The sequence below is a fragment of the Puma concolor genome, chromosome B2 (genome assembly GCF_028749965.1).
Source record: "Puma concolor isolate L17-30 chromosome B2, mPumCon1.1.hap2, whole genome shotgun sequence".
Taxonomy (NCBI): domain Eukaryota; kingdom Metazoa; phylum Chordata; class Mammalia; order Carnivora; family Felidae; genus Puma; species Puma concolor.
In genome coordinates this window covers 4,157,696-4,180,567 of record NC_141671.1, presented here as the reverse complement: position 1 = coordinate 4,180,567, position 22,872 = coordinate 4,157,696, and the positions used below count along the sequence as shown (strand labels likewise).

The window sequence follows — 22,872 nt, the reverse complement described above, 5'->3', positions numbered from 1 at the left end:
TGTCTTGGCAACAGAGTTGAAAACAGGTGGAAGGTCATAGGAACCGGAGAAATGGATGAGCAAGCCAGGCGTATTCATTTTCCACCTTCCCCAGCACCTCGGCTCAGTGGTGGTTGTGAATTTCCCCCCCCATGTAAACATCCCATAAAGGAAATATGCAGAGAGGGGAGGAAGGAGGTATGAGTTCTGCCAGATGTGCCTCACTCTGTCCGTCTCAGATTTATTTGAGGCCAGTCTTCCTCATGGACTCCATGCTCTTGGTCCTGGGACTTCACTGTACGCACATATTATGGAATATTTTTAATGACTCTTGACCTTTTCACATGCAGTGTTTCCGTAATTTCTGGCCCCCTTCTTCCCATGGTGAACTTTCACTTCTCCTTCAGACTGTGGCTCAGAGGTTATCAACTCTGCAGAAGGATCCAGATCCTGCCAAAACCTGCATGCTTCGTCGTTTCTTCTCTTGGCTTCAACGCTTTTTATTACCTTGTTATAGCGTGTTGGATATAATTTTTTTTTTTAACATATTTTAGCTTTCTGGAAACTTTTATAGGAAATAAATGATCTCTAATATAAGTGATATATCCCCAGGGTCCAGGCTACTATCTGCCACAGACAAGCTGTTCAATAAATGTTTATTGTGTGAAGAAATAAATGCACTAAAAGTGACTGGATACAATTGTCATTGTTAGCCATTTAACAATCATCCATAAGAACCAGATTAAATTTACAGTTGGTTTTTAATATTGATCAAAGGAGTAGTTCTGCTTTCTTAAAGGCAAAACCATATGGACCTAAGACACCAAAAACGCAAGACTGCCATCTACTGATCAACATGTAAGCAAAGACACACTGAGATGCAGTGGAAAATACATGTTAGTTTCAATAATGCGCTCCTTACGTAGGTTACAGGAAATGGGAAGGAAAGATAGAAACAAAATTAAGAGATGTTGCTATGATATTTTCCTGGAAAATATTTTCTCCTAATAATTCATGCAAAATATAATGATAATTTTATTTTTTTGTAATCATAATTTTAATTTTTTTATGTTTATTCATTTTTGAAAGACAGAGACAGAGCACAAGCAGGGGTGGGGTGGAGAGTGGCGGGGGAGGGGGACACAGAATCTGAAGCGGGCTCCAGGCTCTGAGCTGTCAGCACAGAGCCAGACTCAGGGCCTGAACTCACGAACCGTGAGATCATGACCTGAGCCGAAGTCGGATACTCAACCGACTGAGCCACCCAGGTGCCCCTCTGGCACCCATCTTTTTGTCCCATCTGTTTTTGTTCCCTTTCCTCATTTTTACTTTCTATTGGACAACTTGAAATTTTTTATGATTCTGTTTTATTTCTTTTTGTGGCTTGTTAACCATAATTCTTTGTTTTGTTATTTTAGTGGTTGCTTTAGAGTGTGGAGTGTACATCATTAAATCACAGGTCGTCTTTTTTAAAAATATTTTTACTGTTTATTTATTTATTTTGAGAGAGAGAGGGAGAGAGAGAAAGAGAGAGAAAGAGCTCATGTGGGTAAGAGCAGGAGAGGGGCAGAGAGAGACAGAATCCCAAGCAGGCTCTGCACCATCAGCACAGTGCCCAACACGGGGCTTGAATTCATAAACTTCACGATCATGATCTGAGCTCAGATCAAGAGTTGGATGCTTAACCGACTGAACCCCCCCCGGGGGGCCCCAATCACAGTTTATCTTATAGAATAAGAACGTTAAATAGTATATTTGCATTACCCTTGCCCTGTTAACCTGCCTTCCACATACACACACATGCACATATCGCACAGCACACACACACAATCACACTGACACACACCATGTATCACACACCATCGCATGCCCCATAACACGTGTCACACACGCACATGTACCACACATACGCGCATAGAGACGTATGGCACACAAGACAGACTCTGTCAGCGCGTTGTTGCTTTGGCCTTGCTGTTATTTGTGTTAGCGGCAGTTTGTTTTCGTTTTGGCATCCTCTCAGAGGACCAGCTTGGGAAGAGCTCTGCCTGGGTCCACAGTCACGTCCACGGCGGTGAAAGTCATGGGGATCTGCGAGGACCCGCCATGGGGCCAGGGGTTCAGGACCTCAGCCCTCAGCCCCGTCCGTGTGCCGGTTACTTCGGGGGCAGATACGTCCCGCGCTGGGCGCGGGGCCCGCCACCACCAGACGCGCCATCGGGGCCCGAAGGGCCACTGGGTGGCAAATGGGCGGGAGTGTCTGTGAAGGGTCCAGAGGACACAGAGAGACTCCCGTCCGGGAAGGGAAGAGAGGAGCCCGTTTCACGGTTTGGGACCCACGGGGCCGCGGCTGGGCGAGCCCTGTGTCCCCGAGGGCGTCTCCTACTGCGGAGAAGGGCGGTGTCGGAGTCCCGTCCAGCGGCGCGGAGAAGGAAAATGGGACACCGAGCGGGACGGAGACGCACGGGGCGTGCTTGGCCGACGCCGTGACCCCGAGAGACGCCGCTGCTGTCGCCACCCCTCCCCGCCGCGCCCCTCGCCAGTTACAGAACCGTGCGCGGCCCGAAACCGGCACAAACGTCGGCCCCGAAGGCTGGTGAATCCTAAAGCCGGTGGTGGCAAACGTGGACCGATCCGAGTCAGTCTGGGAACGGACGCTCCGCGGGCTTCCCGAGCTGAGATGCTCCGGTGCTAAGGTCACAAAATAGCTGACGGGGTTATTAATCTGCCCCGCCTTTTTATGGCTGTGACAGAGGTATTCTGTGCTAAGATCCGGGCGATACTCCCCTCCTCCCGGGACCCCCGCGGCCCTCCTCTTCCTCCTCTCGGGACCCCTGCGGTCCTTCTCCTCCTGCTTCCGGGACCCCGCGGCCATCCTTTCCCCTCCTCCTCCCCCGGGGACCCCGCGCGGCACTCCTCCTCCTTCCCCTCCTCCTCTCCCTCCTCCTCGTCCTCCTCCTCCTCCTCCCGGGACTCCGCGGCCCTCCTCCTCCTCCACTTCCTCCCGAGACCCCGCGGCTCTCCTCCTCCTCCTTCCCCTCCTCCTCCTCCTCTTCCTCCCAGGACCCCGCGGCCCTCCTCCTCCCCCCCCCCCTCCTCCTGGGACTCCGCCGCCCTCTTCCCCCTCTCCCTCCTCCTCCCGGGACTCGGCGGCCCGCTTCCTCCCGGACCTCGCGGGCGCCGCCCCAGAACTCCTTCCGGGACCTCCGGGCCCGCCTCCCACAGCAGTTTCGTTTCAGAGCCCGCGGTCGGCGAAACCGGGCGTCGGGAGGCGGCGGCGGCGGCGGCCCGGGCTGGGCGGGCGTCCGCTGCGGGGGAAGCAGGTGGGACAGGGCGTCGGCACGGGGGCCTGGGATGCGCGCGCGCGTGTGAGTGTGAGCGAGCGTGCGAGTGAGCGGGGGTGGGGGGACGCGTGCTGCCGACGCATCGCGCGAACCCTGCACACGGTCGTCACCGCTTTCCGGCTCCCGCCCGTGGTCTCCCGGGTCGGCGGGCGGTGGCGTCGGGGGAGGGGCGGGGGCCCGGGGAGGGGAGCGCCTTCCCCCGTGCGGGCGGGCCCCGCGTGTGCCGGCGGAGAGCACCCCATCCCCACCCCTGCCGGGGCGCCGAGGTCCCCAGAGGAATTCCTCGGTGACTACCAGAGACGGTCCCGGCACCTTGAGCGGCACCCCCGTTTTCCGTTATGTTACTGTCAAAGGAAAGGGGCGTCCCCGCCGCTCTGCCCCCCGCAGACGCGCGGAAGCGGGAAGTGGGGAACGGAGCGAGGTCCCCAGCCGCGCCGCGGTGGGCGCGGGGTCGCCCCCTCTGCTCCTGGTCACGCCTCCCCGTCCGGTGTCCTCCTCCCCGCCCCCCCCCCCCCCGCCCCGTCTGCTTCCCGCCTCCCCCTACACCCCCGCTTCTGCGGAGCCCCTGCGCTCCAGTCACCCCGAGACGCAGGCCCCGGCCTGGAGAAGACACAGCCCGCTCCCTAATTCTGCAGGAGCTCTGCCCCCCCATGACAACACCTCTCCCAGCTCCTTCTAGTTCTTTTCCCTCAGGCTGAGAGGACTCCGGAAAGGACACATCGGTTCTTCTCCTTGTCTTGTTTACTTTCATTATGGGTCCTGGTTGGGGCTCCCTGAGACTCTATTAACCCGCTGTCTTTTGTTCCTTGTGGGACTGAGTGCGGTGGGGTGGGGCGAAGGAGGGGGAGTGGCAGCGGGAAGGGTAGAGTCACATTGGATGAGCTCCATGGAATCCTTCATAGACCACCCAGTTACCTCGGTGTTCCTACCAGTCCCAAAGAAATAGTTCTGGGAATAGTGACTCTGGATGTTTCCTAGAGCAGGAGAGTATCACGCTCCCTCCCTGACTTCTCTGTTGCTGCAGGAAACCTTCCTCGTCCTCTGTCAGTGTTTGCTGGAAGGAAACTTTCTGCAGTGACAGAGTGTTGCCTATGTGCTCCTGTGTAGCCACCAGTCACCGCAGCTGTTAAACGACTGAAATGTGGCTGGCCTGCTTGAGAAGCTGAATTTTTAAGTTTTATTTAATTTTCACGAATGTAAATGTAAGCGGCCACACGTGATAGTCACTCCTGTTTGGCACAACATAGCAACATTTGTTTGAAAATTCTTAATGTTTATTTATTTTAAAAAGAAAATTTTTTAATGTTTATTTTTGAGAGAGAGAGAGAGACAGAGTGCATGCTGGGGAGGGGCAGAGAGAGAGGGAGACACAGAATCGGAAGCAGGCTCCAGGCTGTGAGCTGTCAGCACAGAGCCCGACACGGGGCTCGAACCCCTGAACCCTGAGATCATGACCTGGGCCGAAGTCGGACGCCCAACCGACTGAGCCACCCAGGCGCCCCTAACGTTTATTTACTTTTGAGAGACAGAGCGCAAGTGGGACAGAGGCAGAGAGAGAGGGAGACGCAGAATCCCAAGCAGGCTCGGAAGCAGGCTCCAGGCTCCGAGCTGTCAGCACAGAGCCCGCCACGAGGCTCGAACCCATGAACCGTGAGCCGAAGTCGGTTGCTTGACCCACCGAGCCACCCAGGTGCCCCCAACGCAGCTACATTTTACGTATCATCTAAATTCCAATCCGTTTCTTCTCTCGAGAGAGGAGACTCCAAGGCGCGTGGAGGCCAGCGCAGGGCACCGTGCCGAGGCTCGGGCGACGTGTACTTCCATCCCTGTGGATTTTCATCTCTGCCTCTCGATCCGGTATTGGAGCCTGTCAGGCAGAGCCATGGCCTCCCCCATAGTCACCAAGAAGATGAAGGAGGAAGTCACCTGCGCTATCTGCCTGCTCCTGATGGCAGAGCCCGTGAGCATCAGCTGTGGGCACAGCTACTGCAGACAGTGCATCGACGACTTCCTGAAGAACCTACACCAGGAGGAGCCGTCGCTCAATGTGTTTTCCTGTCCCCACTGCCGGGCTCCGTTTCGGATGGCCAGCGTCCGGCCCAACAAGCACCTGGGAAATCTCATCGAAGCCATCAAGGAGATGGACCAGGAAATGTCTTGTGAGGAACACGGAGAGTTCCTCCACCTGTTCTGCGAAGACGAAGGCCAGCTCATCTGCTGGCGCTGTGAGCGGTCACCACAGCACAAAGGGCATGACACAGCTGTCATCGAGGACGTATGCCAAGGCTACAAGGTAAGCGCGTGGACCGGAGGGGCTTTGGCGAGTACCGGTCCCATGCTGCCCCCGGGCCTGAGGTTACGAGGCCTGTAACCCGAGAAAATGACCCTGAACTACAGCTGTCGTCACGCCATCAGGTCCTGTCTTTCGTGGTGTGAAAAACGGTTTATTATGGGTCCTCATTGACTCAAGTCCTGACTGTCCATCTTGACCTCCAGCGGGAAGGCCACCCTCTTGTGCCTCTCCATTCTTGCTGTGAGGCGCTTGTCCGTGCTCCAGAACGCAACGCGCTCGAACCCAGCCCTGCGTGGTTTATTGCCTCACCCCGTGTGTGTCATTTTAGCAACCACAGTGGGCGAGACTGTGATGCACTCTGCACACACAGGAAACAAAGATGCACCACCTTTCGGGTGTCCTACAGTCTAGTAGGGAAGACACGTCAGCAAAAGAGATTGCTCGGACTGACCTGGCTTGGGTGGTGGGGGTGGGCACCGAGTGGGAGCGGCCTCTGACGAGCCTTCTGAGAAGTGACTCCTGAAGGACAGGTAACAATTAACCGTAGACAGAGGCCTGGAGAGAAGAGAGGGCAGGGCGTTCCAGAGAGAGGGGACCGTATGTGCAGAGGCACAGCGGGGCGTGGGATGGAGGGAAAGGCGGGTGATGGGCTGGGAAAGGAGGGTCTGGGCCCGGAACCACAGCTTCAGCTCAGAGTCTAAATCCTAGCCCAGAGCAGTACTGGTCACTGGCGGGGGGGGGGGGGGGGGGGGGGGGGGGGGGGGGGCTTTTATTTGCAAATCGGAGGATCAGGCTGGCTTTGAAAAGGACGTCTGGCCACCGATAAAGTAAAAATAGCAAGGGATAAAATTCAGATTATTCCCATAAGGAGGGGGAAATGGGACAGTTTCAAGCAAGATTTGGGAAGGGGAGCTGAAGGATTTGGAAATGATTGTTCACGGAGGCTGAGGTGGACGGAGAGGTTTGGGGCAGCGCCTACGTTTCTCACTCCAAAGCAGTAGAGGCAGGCTGGCCTTTGCCACAGGGAGCGAGGGAGGGGCACAGACCTGGCACCTTATTCTCTCTCTGTCCTGCTTAGATTAGAGGAAGATTGTTGTCCCCAGTGTGGTGCTCATGGTTCCCTCCCCCATGAGGTGGAGGTGGGTTTGGAGTAAGATTCCCGGGTCCCCTGGGTAGAAAGGGCAATATCGTCTTTTCCTGACAAGCTTCACAGAGCCCTTTCCTGAGAGCACTCAAGAATTAATAAGTATACTTACTGGGTTTACAGAAGGCAGGGGCTGACCCTTGTAGTATTAGCCACAGCTAGCAATTTGGGTCAGCTTAAAATTGTTTTCCATGAAAATGTGAGAAACTATTTTGAAAAATAACCCAAAAGCTTGATATCGATACTAAATCATTTCAGACTGGCTTCGTGGATTATCACTCTTCAAAAGATACCAGCACTACCCTCCTCCATTAGCTGTCTCCGTGAACTTGAGCTGGCATCCTGGTCTTTCCTTCCCGACTTAGCATAGCACCCACAAAGTTCCCTGTGCGTCAGACATTCTGGCATTGGTTGTGTTTGGTTCAGCACATTCTTTTATAAAATCTACCTTGAAAAATTTTTTTAACGTTTATTTATTTTTGAGAGAGACAGAGACAGAATGCGAGTGGGGCAGGGGCAGAGAGAGAGGGAGACACAGAATCCGAAGCGGGCTCCAGGCTCTGAGCCGTCAGCACAGAGCCCGACGCGGGGCTCAAACTCACGAACCGTGAGATCATGACCTGAGCGGAAGTCGGGCGCCCAACCGACTGAGCCACCCAGACGCCCCAGTATCCAGTGTTATTCTAATAGTCTGGGAGGCCTGGGGTTCCTCTTACGTGCCTAAAGAAGAGTTGTCACATTGAATAGACTTTATTCACCCCATTTTCCCTTCAGGAAAGGCTCCAGAATGCCCAGACGAACTTGAAGCAGCTGGAAGAGGAGTGTACGAAACAGAAGGTGCTCGCAAGAAAGCAAATAAGCGAATGGAATGTAAGAATTTGGGTTCCTTGATCTCAAGCTATTTTCTACCCTAGAGCAAAGGCGCGGCGGGTGATGGGTTAAACAGGATGATCATTTATTTTCCCTAAACCAGACCAAATAAAACCCGATAAAACCCAGAGAAGAAACCGTTACGTGCTTCGATGCCCCGTGGTGGTCTCCATCTGTGAGAATTTATCTCCAATCCCTTCAACTTTCCAATAGTCATTGGCTGCAACGCCTGTGTAGGTGAGAGCCCTCCTTGCCTACGTTCCAAATTTGAAACACCTCACGGTACCTTCCTGGTTTGAAGGCCAGTCTGGTTCAGAGGCCAGTCTTTGTGAACACTGAGAAGACAGTCATTCCGGATTGACCTCCTTGACTGACTAGCTGCCCGTGATCAGAGATGCATTCCTGTATGGAAATATTTATGTAATCCATCAACACGCGGCCGAACCCCTCAGGCTGGCCAACCGCTTTGCCTCTCTCGGGGGTCTCTTCCGATCTCTGCCCTGCTCCTTTGGGTGCGGATGCTAAACCCGCAGGGGACGCTCTCCCTTCCCTCATTTCTGGGATCTTGGGCCGCGGGGAGGATCTTGATTATAACTAATACGTACAGTGGGGCACCTGGGCGGGGCAGTCGGTTAAGCGTCGGTCTCGTGATTTCAGCTCAGCTCATGGTTTCACGGTCGTGAGATCGAGCCCTGCGTCGGGCTCCGCGCTGGTGCATGGAGTCTGCTTGAGATGCTCTCTCTCCCTCTCCCTCTGCCCCACCCCTGCTTGTGCGTTCTGTCTCAAGAAGAAAAAAAAAAACAAAAAACACTAATATATACGGAAAACCCACCCAGGACACTTTTAGCACGACATCTCAGTCATCCAAACACTGCTTGAATTGGGAAAGCACTGGTGGAAAGTGCAGTTCTGTATCTCCCAAAATGAAAGCCTGGTCCCACAAGATGTGTCATCTGGCTTCTGTCAGTCTACACATAACTATGATAAAATCCTTCCACCCCGACCTCCCCCTGCTGGTAGCACTGACCTTCCCTGCTGGCCTGTTGTCTTAGAGTCACGTCTCCGCGATGTTCATCTCGAGCTTTTGTTTCGGGCCATTCCCTCAGGCCCAGAAATACCTCTTTACATCCCAAATAAAAACTGGGGTTCTTTTCCCCCCCCGCTCTGTAAACCTTTAAAGCGTTTGGCTTCAGCTCTAGTTCCATGATCAAATTATCTGGCGCTCCCGCCCCTCCTTCCTCCTGCATTTGGCCGAAGAAGAGAATCAATCGGGTGACTGTATAGACTCGTGACAACTCTCCCACATCTGAGAACAGCCTACAGAGGAAATTTGTGACAGTCATCCAGCTCCAGTGACTCCTGGGAAAAGGATGTCACAGTAGCTGTGAAAACTTTTCTTCCGCGTGTATGTTAAAGTATACGTAACACAGAATTTACTGTTTTAATCCTTCGCAAGTGTACAATTCCATGGCACTAAGTATTTTCTCGTTATTGTGCAACCATCACCACTACCTATCGGTGGGAACCACTGGTGGGAACCCCTCTCCGGAACCTTTTCATCAGCCCAAACTGAAACTCTGTGCCCACTAAACGCTCAACTCCCCATTCCTTTCTCCTCTCAGCTCTTGGTAACCACTCTCCCACTTTCTGTCTCTATGAATTTGACGAGTCTATGTACCTCATGTAAGTGGAATCCTACAACATTTGTCCTTTTGTGTCTGGCTTATGTCACTTAGCATCACGCCTTTAAGGTTCACCCGTGTTGTAGCGTGTGTCCGAATTTCGTTCCTCGTCGAGGCTCAGTAGCATTCCGTTGCCTATCCGCCACGTTCCATCGCTTCACCCGCTGACGGGCATTTGGCTTGTTTCCGCCTTCTGAGCTTACTTTCTTGACTCTAGGAGAAGATAGAGAGTCAGAAACAAAAAATCCAGTCTGACTTCAAGAATCTTCAGAGCTTTTTGCATGAAGAGGAGAAGGCTTACCTGTGGAGACTGGAGAAAGAGAACAAGCAGACTCTACAGAGACTGATGGATAACGAGGCCACTCTGAAACAGAAGAGCCAAGAACTCAAGAGTCACATCCTGGAACTAGAGAAGAGATGTCAGAGTTCAGCCCAGAAGTTGCTGCAGGTGGGGCCATGCGCTTGTGGGAAGGCACCCTCGACCTGTTAAGAGAAGAAGGGTGGGGCACCTGGGTGGCTCAGTTGGTTGAGCGTCTGACTTCGGCTCAGGTCATGATCTCGCGGTCCGTGGGTCTGAGCCCCACGTCGGGCTCTGTGCTGACCGCTCAGAGCCTGGAGCCTGCTTTGGATTCTGTGTCTCCTTCTCTGTCTGTCCCTCCCCCGCACACGCCTTGTCTCACTCTGTTTCTCAAAAGTAAATAAATGTAAAAAAAAAAAAAAAGAAGGGTGAGGGAGCGTGGGAAGATTGGCAAGTTGCCTGTCTCACTCAAAAGTGGCACATTGATGAGGGGAATTTAAAGGAATGTTTAGATACACCTCAGTATCTACAGGGTGGCCTTCACTAGTCTATAGGGTACCTTTATGCGAATCAGAAAACTAGACCCCCCACTGGGTGGACGTGGTGGGGTCCTTGGCCGAACAGGATCATGGGGTAACTTTTGCCACCATCCGCCTCTGTCCCATGTGCACCCTGACTGTCAAACTGCCTCCTGAAATGCTCCGCTGGGAGACTGGCGGATGTTCAAGTGGGGCAGCCAGCGTGAGTGACAGTTTTCCCTGATTTGTTTATAGAGCCCCCCACGGCCCTTATGGGGCCTTGTTTCAGCTGAATGAAAGACCCAGCCCAGTAAGGTCAACTATGCCAGGAACTGTTCGTTCTAGTTTCTGCTAATGGAATTAGAGGTTCTCCCGCTGTAAGTGGGAGACTGTACGTGACCTGCCATACCACTGTGTGATAACTGTCCCCACCATCTTCGTGGCCCATTTGCAGGGGGCTGTGCGTGGATTCGCCACGAAGGACCCTTTGTGGCAGCTGGTCTTTAATATGGGCTCGCTCTGAAAGAAATGAGGTCAAGGCAAGAAGGAAGTCTTGCCAGCGGGCACGTGGGCAAAGCTTCTGGCCTCTTGCATCAGCATCCCACAGGCTGTGACTGCAGACCCCACAGCTTTCCACAGATCTCAGCAAGGCAGAGAACAGACTCAGAGGCTGACGAATGTCCTGTCATGCCGAACATCGCAGGAGGCTGGGGTGGGGATGACTCTATCTAGTGTCCGTCAATATCTGAGGCTGGGGTCACTCTCTTTGCTTCTTTGGAAGGAGCATTTCCGGAGAGCAGCCCGTGTGCCAATCCTCACGAAATACTCAGGTTCTCACACTCCCTTTTTGTCTTTGTTTCTCTGTAGGACGTGAAAGAGACTTTGCGCAGGTAAGTCCTATATGAATGCGGGAGGGGAGGGCCTGGGTAGATCGAGTCGAATAGAATGTATCACTGAAGAGACCCTTGGCCTCTCCTTGTTCTAGGAGTTCGGCTGTGAAGCTGGAAACACCAGAGGCCCATTCTTTGGAAGTTCATACTGTGTGCAGTGTTTCTGAGCTTTATTTCGATATGAAGAAGATGTTAAGGAGCTATCAAGGTATGTGAAGAATCCCGAAATGCTATGGGTGGGAGGGACCTTATGTGGTAATCACATTCGCCACCTGTCCCCGGGCAGGCTCATAGCCAGAGAGGTCATTTAGTGACGTTTAGTGGTACTTCAGCGGAGACATAGCATATTGGTTATCTGTACAGACCCTTCAGATTCCTGCTCTCCCATGTATTCGCTGAGTCATCCCAGGCAAACAACTTCCTTGGTTTCCCCAGCTGAAAAATGAGGATGGGAAGAATTTCCACTTCTTTGGGTTGTTCATGAACCATAAATATGTCCACGTGCGTAAAGTGCTTAGCGCAGTGCCTGGGACATAGTGTGTGTGGTTAATATTTTACTCAACTCTCAGAACGATGTAAGAAAGATAAGTAAGTGTTACGGACTTTGGCTCAAATGACTTTAGGACCGTGGCCCGGATAACACAGACGGTAAATGCTACAACCATGATGGAAACCAAATTTTACCAAATCCAAAGCCAGAGCTTCTTGCTCTGTTGTTTCTCTCCCTCAGTGCTTTCTGTGTTTCCACGACTCTTATTTATAATTACAAAATTTAAAAAGCTCTGAAAACTGAAAGTGTTTTAAAACTTGTTTGGCCACAAAATCAGAGCTAACCTAAAATGATTTGGTGGCTGTATAATCTCTACCGGTAAACAAATGTAGCAGCTTAAAACACCACACACGTATTATCTCACAGTGTTCGTTGGTCACAAAGCTGGGCACAGCTTAGTCGGTCTTTCGGTTAGGATCTCACAAGGCTGCAAATTAAGGTGTTGGCCAGGCTGGGTTCTCATGGAGACTAGCTAGACTGGGGAAGAATCCTCATCTAAGCTCACTCAGGTTGTTGGCAGAATTCATTGTTTTACGATCGTAGGGCTTAGGGCCCTGGCTTTTTGGGAGCTGTTGGCTAGAGACTGCCCTCGGCTTCTAGAAGGCACCCCTCAACCTCTTGCACATGGGCCTCTTAACATGGCCGATTTTATTAGTAGCATAGAGTTTATCATTAATTCTCTTAATTTTTAAATTTCTGTATTCATTCCAATTTTGCCTTCTCTCTTATTTTCTCTTTTGATAAGTCTTTTTAGAGGTATGCTTGTTGTATTAGTCTTTTCATGAAAGCTACTTTTGGCTTTTCCTTCTCCATTGCATTATTTTCATTTCATTGGTTTATTGTTTATTTGCCTTTTTTTTTTAAATATTTTTTTTTAACGTTTATTTATTTTTGAGACAGAGAGAGACAAAGCATGAACGGGGGAGGGGCAGAGAGAGAGAGGGAGACACAGAATCAGAAGCAGGCTCCAGGCTCTGAGCCATCAGCCCAGAGCCCAACGCGGGGCTCGAACCCACGGACCGCGAGATCGTGACCTGAGCTGAAGTTGGACGCTTAACCGACTGAGCCACCCAGGCGCCCCTGTTTATTTGCCTTTTTTAAAAAGAAATTCTCTTTGGGTTTCTCTGTTCTTTTTCTAATTTAAGTTGGATAGTTAGCTTCTTAATTTCCAGCTTTTTTCTTTTTCTAAAATAAACACTTAAAGGCTATAAAATTTTCCTGAAAATTCCACCTTAACCCCACAGTATAATTTTTTGTATGTAGCATTCTATTATTGTTCAAGTCCAAATATCATCATATTATGATTTAGCAACATTTACATTTCCTATTATTTACAATATTTTTTTAACTTAAAATTAAAAAAAAAAAATTTTAACATTTTAAATTTATTTTTGCGAGACGGAGAGACAGGGCGTGAGCAGGGGAGGGGCAGAGAGAGAGGGAGACACAGAATCCGAAGGAGGCTCCAGGCTCTGAGCTGTCAGCACGGAGCCAGAGGCAGGGCTCAAACCCACAGACCACGAAATCATGACCTGAGCCGAAGTCAGACACTTAATCGGCTGAGCCACCCAGGTGCCCCAAGAATATTTTTTTTAATGTTTCTTGATTTTGAGAGTGAGAGAGAGCACGGGGAAGGGGCAGAGAGAGGGGGAAAGAGGGGAGAATTGCAAGCAGGCTTCACACTGTCAGCATAGAGCACGACCTGGTGCTCGAACTCAAGAACGGTAAGATCGTGACCTGAACTGAGATCAAGAGTAGGACGCTTCACCGACTGAGCCACCCAGGCGCCCCTAGAATATTTTTTATTATCTTTATTTTATTGGTTTCTAAACGGATTGTACTGAGGTCAGAGAATATGGTCTGTGCAATATAGATTCACCGGAATGTGTTCAGACTTACTTTCTGACTAGTCTTTACTCCGTACATCTTCTGTCTATACCTGAGAAAAGTGCATAGTCTCCGTTTATTAATTGCCGAGCTTTACATATATTTATTAGGCTGGGCTTGTTGGGTTGTTCAGATCTTTCATATCTTCCCTTTTTTTGCCTGCCTGATCTATCAGTTATAGAAAACAGAGTGGTAAAATACCGCGTGATGATTGTAGACTTGTCTGTTTCTCCTTGCAATTCTGTAATTTTTGTTGTCCTGGTTACTTCTGGTCCTTGACTTCTCCGAGTGACTAAGACGGTGATGATGCAGATGATAGTCTTCCCATTACTACCACTTACTGGGCACTTGCCCATATTCCAGGAACTTTACCGAGCATGAAGCGAACCTAAACTCATTCAGGTCCCCCACAATTCTTTGTGATAGAGATGACAATTTCTAGTTCACATGTAACAAAATTGAGTCCCGGAGAATCACTTGCCTAAGCTCTCGCCACTAGTAAGAGAGGTGCTTGGGTTCCAGCACAGGCTGCTTTAACTTAAATTAAACTGTGCTCTCACAACAAAAAATGTGCCTTTCTTTCTTTCTTTCTCTCTTTTTCTTTCTCTCTCCTTCCTTCCTCTCTCCCTCCCTCCCTTCCTCCCTCCTTTCCTCCCTCCCCCCTTTCCTTCCTTCCTTCCTTCTTTATTGACTTACTTAGTTACCTTTTTTTTTTTTTTTCAGTCAACGTGACTCTGGATCCAGACACAGCCCATCATGAGCTAATTCTGTCTGAAGATCGGAGACAAGTGACTCGTGGATGCTTCCAGGAGAATCTAGGCAATTCCTCTAGGAGATTCACTGTCTTACCCAGTATCCTGGGCTGCGAAGGCTTCACCTCAGGAAGACAGTACTTTGAAGTAGATGTAGGAGAAGGAACTGGCTGGGATTTAGGAGTTTGTTTGGAAAACGTGCATAGGGACATTGGCGTGATACAGTGCCCTCAGTCTGGATTCTGGGCCATCAGACTATGTGTAAAGAAAGGCTACGTAGCGCTCACCTCTCCCCTAACCTCCCTTTATCTGAGGGAGCAGCCCCTGGTTGTGGGGGTTTTTCTGGACTGCGATGTCGGGGTTGTATCCTTTTACAACATGACCACTGGCTCCCACATCTTTACCTTCCCGAGGGCCTCCTTCTCTGATACTCTCCGGCCCTACTTCCGGGTTTATCAACATTCTCCTTTGTTCCTGCCTCCCCCAGACAAGTAAGGAAAGTAGCAAAACCTTCTGGTTTAGCTAACGTAGAAAATATCATGGAAATCCCTTGAGGGCAGAAATTTGGTCTGTTCTTTTCGCTGCTGTTGCACTTAGAACTCTGCTGCACTTGTGGCTACTTAATAAACCTGCTTTGAATGAATGGATGGACACTGCAGAAATCCACAGATGGTCAGCCTGAGCTCGAGGAAAGCAAGAGAATGGCAATGAGCACGCATTGTCTTCTCTAGCCCCTCCGTGGGTTCAGAGCCTGGAGTTCCAGGAGTCTCTGGGTGACCCACAGGGTGACCCAGGGCTCAGGGGGTCTGCGTTCTCCCGGTTCGTCGGATGCCGCGTGAACTCGTGGGTGGGGAGCGAGGGAAAGCTGCAGTTGTGTCTGCCAGCTGTAAGGAAGAGCAGGAAAATCAAAACAGCAGTGACGCTTCTAACCGCTGACCTGGGATTAATCATCTGAGCCCTAGGCCCGGATGATGGGGCGAGTTCGGATGCCCACCGGGCCTAGCGAGCTCTGTCTGGGCAATAACAAGTGAAGTGTGAAAAGAGGAATGAAACGTGGCCTACGACGAGATGTTCCGAATGGAAAGGAGAGAAAGAATGAAAACGAATTTTCTTGGGGGACTCAGTGCACCACCTAGAAAGCCGTCTTCCTTTGTCTCATCCCTTCTCTAAAAGTCAATGGTTCCTTTGTTAAGATGCTGTAAGCCCCAGTGCCAGTCACACCTTTGAGTTCTCCGTCTCCTAGTGCTCCCATGTGTCTAGGGAAAACTCCATTTCTCCTCTACCCTCTCACCCCTACCTACTCTGGCTGTATAGTTCACTTCTCACGACAGGTGCGATGTCCTACTGTTCATTTCAATTCTGACAAGTAACTAAAGTTCAAGCAGACCCCATCGGTTGAGGGCTCAGTCCCGCAAGACTGTCCCCAGCCTCGGAGCCTGCTTGGGATTTTCTCTCTCCCTCTCTCTCTCTGCCCTCCCCTGCTCACACTGTCTCTGTCTCTCTCCAAATAAGTAAATAAACTTAAAAAAAAAAAAAAGATACATAGGATGGGGTCCAAAAACGTTCCTAGTACAGGAGCTTCTGTCCTTAATGGAGTTGGGGGTATGTCACCAGCACGTGGACATGTTCATAACCCAGAAGCTCTCCAAACCCTGTACCTTTGGGATTTTTATGGAGGTTCCATCACAAAGGCACGATCAGCTGTTATCCGATTACCAGTCCCTCCTCCCTTCCTTTCCAGAGGGTGGGGTGGAGGGGGGGTAGGTGGGATGACGCTGGAAGTTCTAAACCGTGGCTTGGTCTTTCTGGTGACCTGCCCCCGTCCTGGAGCTATCCAGCAGCCACCCAAAGCTGCTTCGTTAGAACAAGAGACGCTCCTAGCACTCAGCAAGTTCCAAAGGATTTAGGAGCCCTGTGCCAGGAACTGGGGGCGGTGGCCAATACATATATTTTCTATGATCTCACGACATGTTAATAACTTCTCTTTGTGTCCTATTTGTCTTTTCTTAGTCTAATTTACAGGACCCTAGCTGGAGAACGTAAGCTAGGAAGAGGAAAGTGATCCCCCTCCCCCCAAGGAACCCCAGTCGTATGTGTTCTCTGGCCCCATCGTCTGAGTGCACGGACCTACTTCTGGAGCCTCAGACCCACGGGATATTTGAGAGACCACACCTTTGTGCAGGATAAGTCACTAAGTCGTCTCTACCTCTAGGTGTCCTGCAGTCCCGTCTTATCCATAAGTGTAGTCTTTCCCCAGCGGAATAGAGTACTCTGCTCAGAGAAGCCTATACCGTGAAACACTTAGACTGCTGAATAGGAAAGAACGATGATTAACATTCAGCTAAGACCTTTTTTTTAATTAACAAAACAAACCTTTGAAAGCCATAAGGGTAATAGAGATAAGATGAGAAACTGATTCAGGTGCAGGCAAGTTCCAGAAAGAAAACGAAGTTCTGCTCGTCCTTAAGGGGAAAAATGCTACCATACTGGATAAATCATTGACTATTCGAATGCAGAGTTTTAAAAAAGAAAACAGGAAGTAAAATGGAATCAAGAGAGCATATGCAGGAAATCCTAGCTTTGAGAGTAATTTGAAGAATTGCGTGCAAATAAATTTGAAAATTTTGAGAAATTACTTAAAAAAAATTTTTTTTCAACGTTTATTTATTTTTGGGACAGAGAGAGACAGAGCATGAACGGGCGAGGGCCAGAGAGAGAGGGAGACACAGAATCGGAAACAGGCTCCAGGCTCTGAGCCATCAGCCCAGAGCCCGACGCGGGGCTCGAACTCACGGACCGCGAGATCGTGACCTGGCTGAAGTCGGACGCTCAACCGACTGCGCCACCCAGGCGCCCCGAGAAATTACTTTTTAAAAGAAATCGAATGACCTGATTCAAGAAGGGGAATGAAAATCAAAACAGATTAATACATGCAAATGGCATTCAGGAAGTTACAGAATCCCAATTAAATACACGGAAACAAAACAGATAAAGAGCAGATGATTTTATGGCTACTTCCCCCCCCCCCCCCCAAAGGACTAGCAACGCATTGCTATTGGGAGATTAGATTGAGTTCTGTTGACTAGACAACCCAAAATGATAGTGGCTGAAAGAGGTTCATGTCTCTCCCATACAAAAACAGTCCAGATGTAGAAGTCCAGGAAATCCAGAAAGTCCGGGGCCGGTCTGGAAACTCCACAGATTTGCCAGGTTCCTGTTAGCAGCCCTTCCCCCACCGCTGGGATCTAAGCCGGCTACAGCTCCAGCCATCTCACCTGCATTCCGAGCTGTAGGACGGAGAAGGGAACATGGAAGTAAAGGGCATGCATGCGACAGCTATTTTTGACGTAGCTTCCTAAAACCTACTGTACAACTTTCTGCTTGCGTTGTCTCAGCCAGAACTTAGTCTAAGACCTCACCTAGGGAACTGAGAAATAGCCTCGTTCTGCCGGCTAACATTCCGAGATTCTCACGCCAAGGAAGTAAGGGAGATTAGACATTGAGGTAGATGACAACGTCACCACATGCAGATATTAAACTGTTCTAGTTAGTGGATTAAAAAAAAAAAAAAAAGCCTACAAACTCCTTGACATAAAAACTTGACAAAGATACCCCCACAGCCACCAAGGAAATGAAATCTGATAACTGTCTCAGACAGCTATCACAAAATACTACAGGCTGGGTGACTTAAACGGAAAACATTTATTTTTCACACTTCTGGAGGCTGAGAAATCCAAGATCAAGAAGCTGGGCTGATTGGGTTCCAGGTGAGAACCCTCTTCCTTGTTTGCACTGCACAAACCAGACTCACGCTCCGCTTTTGTACCTGGAAAGAGATGACACGAAGGACCCGTGGGCTGTCATGGCTGTAAAAGACTAAGTCAAGGCCATTCACTGAATGCGTGTCAATTTCTGCCTCCAGCCACCCCCAGACTTGGTTGCTTAAAACTGCTACCAATGATTACACTTACAATACACTTAACCTCCACGGGCTGGAGGTTCTTGTAGCCAGGGCTGCAGGTGGCTGAACCCGGTCCTGCCTTCTGTCTCTTTAACACCTGGAGAGTCAGCAGGCCCTGCCTGGTCCGGGATGGGCTCACCCATGAGTCCGGAGGTTGGCAGGCTATTGCCTGGAGTCCCTCCTCCTCTTGGCAGATAAGCTCAGCCTCTTTCACGTGGTTGCTCAGGTTCTGAGAGAACCAAGAGGGGACCAGGTTGCAATGCACCTGGCTCTTTTCAAGCATCTGCTTCGGTGACATTTGTGAAATCACTTGGCCAAGCCCAGATCCAAGGGAGAGACAAATACATTCCACCTCTTGACGGGAGAAGCTTCAACGTTACGAATGCAAAAGCAGACAAACACATGGGATGAGATACATTTGGGGCAAATTTTGCAATCTATCATAAGAAACTTGTGGCTTAAAGTCTCAGCAGCTAGGGGCGCCTGGGTGGCTCCATCGGCTAAGCGTCCAACTTCAGCTCAGGTCATGATCTCAGGGTTCCCGGGTTCAAGCCCCGTGTCAGGCTCTCTGCTGACAGCTCAGAGCCTGGAACCTGCTACAGATTCTGGGTCTCCCTCTTTCTCTGCCTCTCCCCCACTCACACTCTGTCTCTCTCTCAACAACAACAAAAAAAAGTGTCAACGTTGAAACTAAGGGAGGGAGGGAGGGAGATTCAGACACCCTGAGTCCTTGGCGTGTGGCAGATTCAGGCCTAGCTTCTCCCTGGAGACCAGGCCTATTAGAACTCTCCACATCAGTAATTGCACTCTCTCTGCCCACAGACAGCCTCGGGCCCTGGGCCTCTGTGTCACCTGATCCTCACCCCCCACCTCTCTTAGCCCCGCACCTCATGCCCACCTGTATGGCCAGCCTGCTTCTCCCAACTCCCAGGGAAGGAAAGACTCATCGGGCAGCTGGACGTAGACAAGCGGGAAACTCCAAAGACCTTTCATCCCAATTCCCTTCTTCCTGGGAGTAAGGGAGACAAGGAAGTGTTGTTTAGGAAGGTGTTTGATGAGCATGTTAACGAGCATGCGGTCAAGAGAATCAGTCAGGCTGCTTGAATTTACCCTGGGCGTCTCTGGACAAGTGAAAAGGGTCCCTCCCGTGCTAATCTAGGAGTCAGGCGTCTCTTCACTGCAGTGCACAGGCAGGGCTCTCAGTCCTCAGAACTCATTCCGGCATGTCTGGAGGCGGGGGTTCCGGAGACAATGGCCAAGAAAGAATTCTTGAGACGTTTTTGGTGCAAAAAGGTGATTTTATTATAGCACAGGGACAGGACCTGGGGACAGAAAAGAGCTGCCCTAGGATTGTGAGGAGTGACTGATTACATAAGATTTTCTTTCCCATGGAGGTGGGGGGTCCCAGGGAAGTGAGTCTACAGGTTTCTGGGGATGGTGTTTTTCTTGTAAATTACTAAGACAGTTGCAAACTGATGAAGAGTCATGTCCCGTGTCCCGCATGACTGTGATCTCTAGCAGTTAACCATTTGTTTTTCCCTTCCCTTTGTTTTTGGGCATCAGGGGCGCCTGAGGAATGTCACACAGACCCCACTCCAGAGGAGGCGGTGTAGGGTGTTAGCTTGTGCTCTGCCTTCATTTCCCTTTTGCTCCCTCATCAGCTCTCCTTCCCACCTGCCTTGCGTCTCAGCCTGTGTCTCTTTTCTCCAATCTGAGGACGGGACTGATTTTTCTTTGACATCTTGGTGCCAATCCTAAATGCCTGCTTTAGTTTACTGGACACCCGGGGTCCATAAAATATATCAAGTGAAGTTTAAAAATAGAAAATTCCACCCTCTATGGGACAGATCTATGTCTGATTTTATTTACAAGAGGATACGTGAGGCCACCTTTCTGGGTCTCCCTTTCCTGGAGAGTAATACGGGGCCATAATCCCAGGCTGTTGTGAGAAGTGCTCAGGTACAGAACACCAGCTGTGTAACACAACAGATTGGGTTTTTCTGTTAATTTAACAATTGCAAAGCACTTTCCTACACTTGATCTTAGCCAAGAGGCCGAGAAGTGATGCAAAGCACTTTCCTATTGACCTGCTAAAGACGAATTCTTGGACCGACATCATGTAATCTTTGCGGGACCCTGGGTAATTCAACCCCTTCTCTGGGCCTCCATCACTCCAGAAAAAGTCCTAATTCAGTTGTAGAGACGACAAAGAAAAGCATTCACTACTGTGGGGGACTCGGCCCAGATCGGTGGTTCTCAACGCCTGCAGCCCACGGTGTGATCTGGAGAGCTTTTTCCGGACACACCTAAGCCGGCCTGCCCCGGGCAAATCACAAAGGGATGTGAGCCCGGGGAGCCCAGGCCCAGGGTTGACATCTTGAGCTCCTATAGTGACACTGAAGGGGCCTCTCCCCCGGAGGGATCATTTCTTTGGTCTTACCCAGGTCCCCCCACCCCAGGAGCCACAGGGATGGTGGAGCACCCCCTTCTCTCCTGAGGCCTGTTCTGGGGGAGTTCAAGGTCCCACCCGCCATCACCCCTTCCCCTCGAGCCTGTCGTGTGCGCCACCCGCGGGGCGGGCAGGCGCCCGAGCGCGGCCCGCAGGACCGGCCCCTCCACGCCGGCGCTCCTAGGCGCAGACTCCACCGCCGTCCGGAGCGGGGGAGACCTCGCGAGACCGGATTCCGAGTCCGCGGCCGCGGCGCAGCGTCCGCCCCTCCGAGCCCTGCCCCGCCTCCGGCCGCCGGGGCCCCGCCCACCGCGCCGGCCCCGCCCCCTTCAGCCGCCCGCCGGCGGCTTCTGCCGCCTAGCGGCGCCCTGGGAATCTCCCGGCCGCTCCCGGTTTTCCTCGTTTCCTTCAGTGGGCGAGCGCTCCCGCAAAGGAGCTGATCCTGGGGGAGTCTTCAGGGGATGCAGATGGACACCCCGGGTCTGAGGCGGGCGGAGCGGAAAGGTGTGAGGCGAGTAAAGAGACCCCCGCAGGGTGGGGTGGGCCGGGAACCACCGACCCCTCCTAGCCTTGTCCTGGGGGGGCTGCAGTCGCCGGGCTTTCCGGAGAAAGCCTGCCAACGGAACAGTACAAAACTACCTGCGCACCCAACCCCCAGATCTTAAGACGCTTCCGTGCTGCTGCGTCTAACCTACCTAAATCCTGACACTGTAGAGTACTTCTCCGCAGTGTGCATAGTTTTTCACCCTCCCAGTGACAGACTCTCAAATTCCAAGTTGTTAAGTGCTGCCAGATACTCTTCCTGGTGGCTTCAGCATCTAGAGTCCTGCACCAGCTGGAGAGTTCTTACGTCCCCTGAAGCCGTCAGCGCTTGCTTCTATCTAGCTTTATGATTTGTGCCAAATAGGGAGTAAAATGACACGTCATTGTGTTACCTGTCCATTTTGAGGAGTTGCAAATCTCTAAATGATTGTTAGCATTTCCGTTTTTTCATCTGTATTCTACCAGATGATACCGTTTGTCGATTTCTCTGTTGAGTCAGTTACATGTTTTTGTTGATTTCTCAGATGTTGATACAGTTTAGCTGTTAACTCTTTTCTTGGTTTTTGATATTTCAAGTATCTTCTCACAAACACTGTAACTGTGTCATAGATTCTTAATTGAACTGGAAGCCTGAAGTTTAACGTAATCAAAAGTATTAATTTAATTCTGATCAATGCCAATGGAATTTCCTTCAAGTATTCATGTGTTTGTTTGTTTGTTTACTGTTTATTTCAAACCTCAGAGTTTACCCTACACTCTTCGGCATTTAATTTAATTCAACTGGATCCCACCTTTGTAGGCGATGGAGGGTTGGGATCCAGTTTATTTTTGTCATTCAGTGAGTTTTCCCAGCACCATCTACAGACTATCTGTTCTTTCCCCATTGACATGCTTTGCCTCCTTTTCATACGTTCAGCCCCTGTAGCCACCCACGTCTCTCTCCGAGCTCTTATCTTCCGGTGTCTTATATTTCTTCCTCTCTTGCAAACGGGGCCGCAGCTTACATTCTAGTACACATCTCTGTGCATAAGTACAAGAATTTTTCCAGGGCGTATACCAAGAAGGAAAATTGTTGGGTGTTAGGGGATGCACACTTTCAACTGGACTCCGGACTGCCAAGTTGCCATGCGTTTTTTCCCCACATTCCTGCCGTTGAGGGTGTGAAATGATATCTCACTGTTGTTTTAATTTGCATTTACTTGCTTTTTGCAAATTACCTGTCATTTTGTAGTTTCCTCAGTTGTCTGTTGGTATATCTTTGTCCAGTATTCTTTTGGGTTGTTTTTCTTACCTGGTTAATTTTTAAGAGGTTTTTATGAATTTTGGGTTCTAATTCTTAGTGAGGTAACAAATAGTTTCTGAGTATATTGTTTGTCCCTTAATTGTGATTAGAATGGATCTTGTCCTCTAGAAAATGTTAATTTCGGAGTGTTCAAGTTAAATACCATATTCCTTAATCATTTTTTGGTTTTGTATCTGATTTAAGAAACTCTGCCCTTCCCCTGCGGTCATAAGTATTCTTATTTTCTACTAAAAATTTCAAAGATTTTCTTTTCTAATCTGTATCTTTATTGGATCTGGAATAGATCCAATAGGAGTAGAACTATAATTTCCTTTTGGTTCTATATGAAAGGCAATTACTCAGCCTGAGTTCTCAGTCTCTCTCCACCAACTTTTAGTATTACTTCTGCTGTATGCTGTGCGTGGCACCATTT

The 22,872-nt window shown here is 50.3% G+C and overlaps 1 protein-coding gene and 1 long non-coding RNA gene across 4 annotated transcripts; one reads left to right on the top strand and one right to left on the bottom strand.

Moving 5' to 3' along the window:
* The first annotated feature begins 2,027 nt into the window (after positions 1-2,027).
* Positions 2,028-14,847, top strand: TRIM38 (tripartite motif containing 38). The gene is made up of 8 exons (XM_086706072.1): positions 2,028-2,731; positions 3,216-3,299; positions 5,073-5,613; positions 7,532-7,627; positions 9,527-9,757; positions 10,993-11,015; positions 11,111-11,223; positions 14,176-14,847. The coding sequence occupies exons 3-8, from the start codon at positions 5,203-5,205 to the stop codon at positions 14,697-14,699; spliced, it is 1,398 nt and encodes a 465-aa protein (XP_086562198.1). The 5' UTR covers positions 2,028-2,731; positions 3,216-3,299; positions 5,073-5,202; the 3' UTR covers positions 14,700-14,847.
* A 3,040-nt stretch (positions 14,848-17,887) lies between these two features.
* On the bottom strand, positions 17,888-20,723 carry LOC147580678 (uncharacterized). Of its 3 annotated transcripts, none has more exons than XR_015250966.1 (4): positions 20,606-20,723; positions 19,276-19,487; positions 19,064-19,174; positions 17,888-18,030 (listed from the first exon to the last, which is right to left on the bottom strand). It is a non-coding gene; the product is annotated as an uncharacterized LOC147580678 (long non-coding RNA). The 3 variants fall into 3 exon arrangements; XR_015250965.1 differs by lacking the exon at positions 20,606-20,723 and adding an exon at positions 20,253-20,595; XR_015250964.1 differs by lacking the exon at positions 20,606-20,723 and having other exon boundaries at positions 19,276-20,192.
* Positions 20,724-22,872: the final 2,149 nt, after the last annotated feature.

Coding starts and splice junctions, on each gene's coding strand:
- TRIM38 (XM_086706072.1), top strand. CDS start 5,203: ATGGCCTCCCCCATAGTCACCAAGAAGATGAAGGAGGAAGTCACCTGC. Junction 11,016..11,110: donor GTGAAAGAGACTTTGCGCAG/GTAAGTCCTATA, acceptor TCCTTGTTCTAG/GAGTTCGGCTGTGAAGCTGG. Junction 11,224..14,175: donor GATGTTAAGGAGCTATCAAG/GTATGTGAAGAA, acceptor TTTTTTTTTCAG/TCAACGTGACTCTGGATCCA.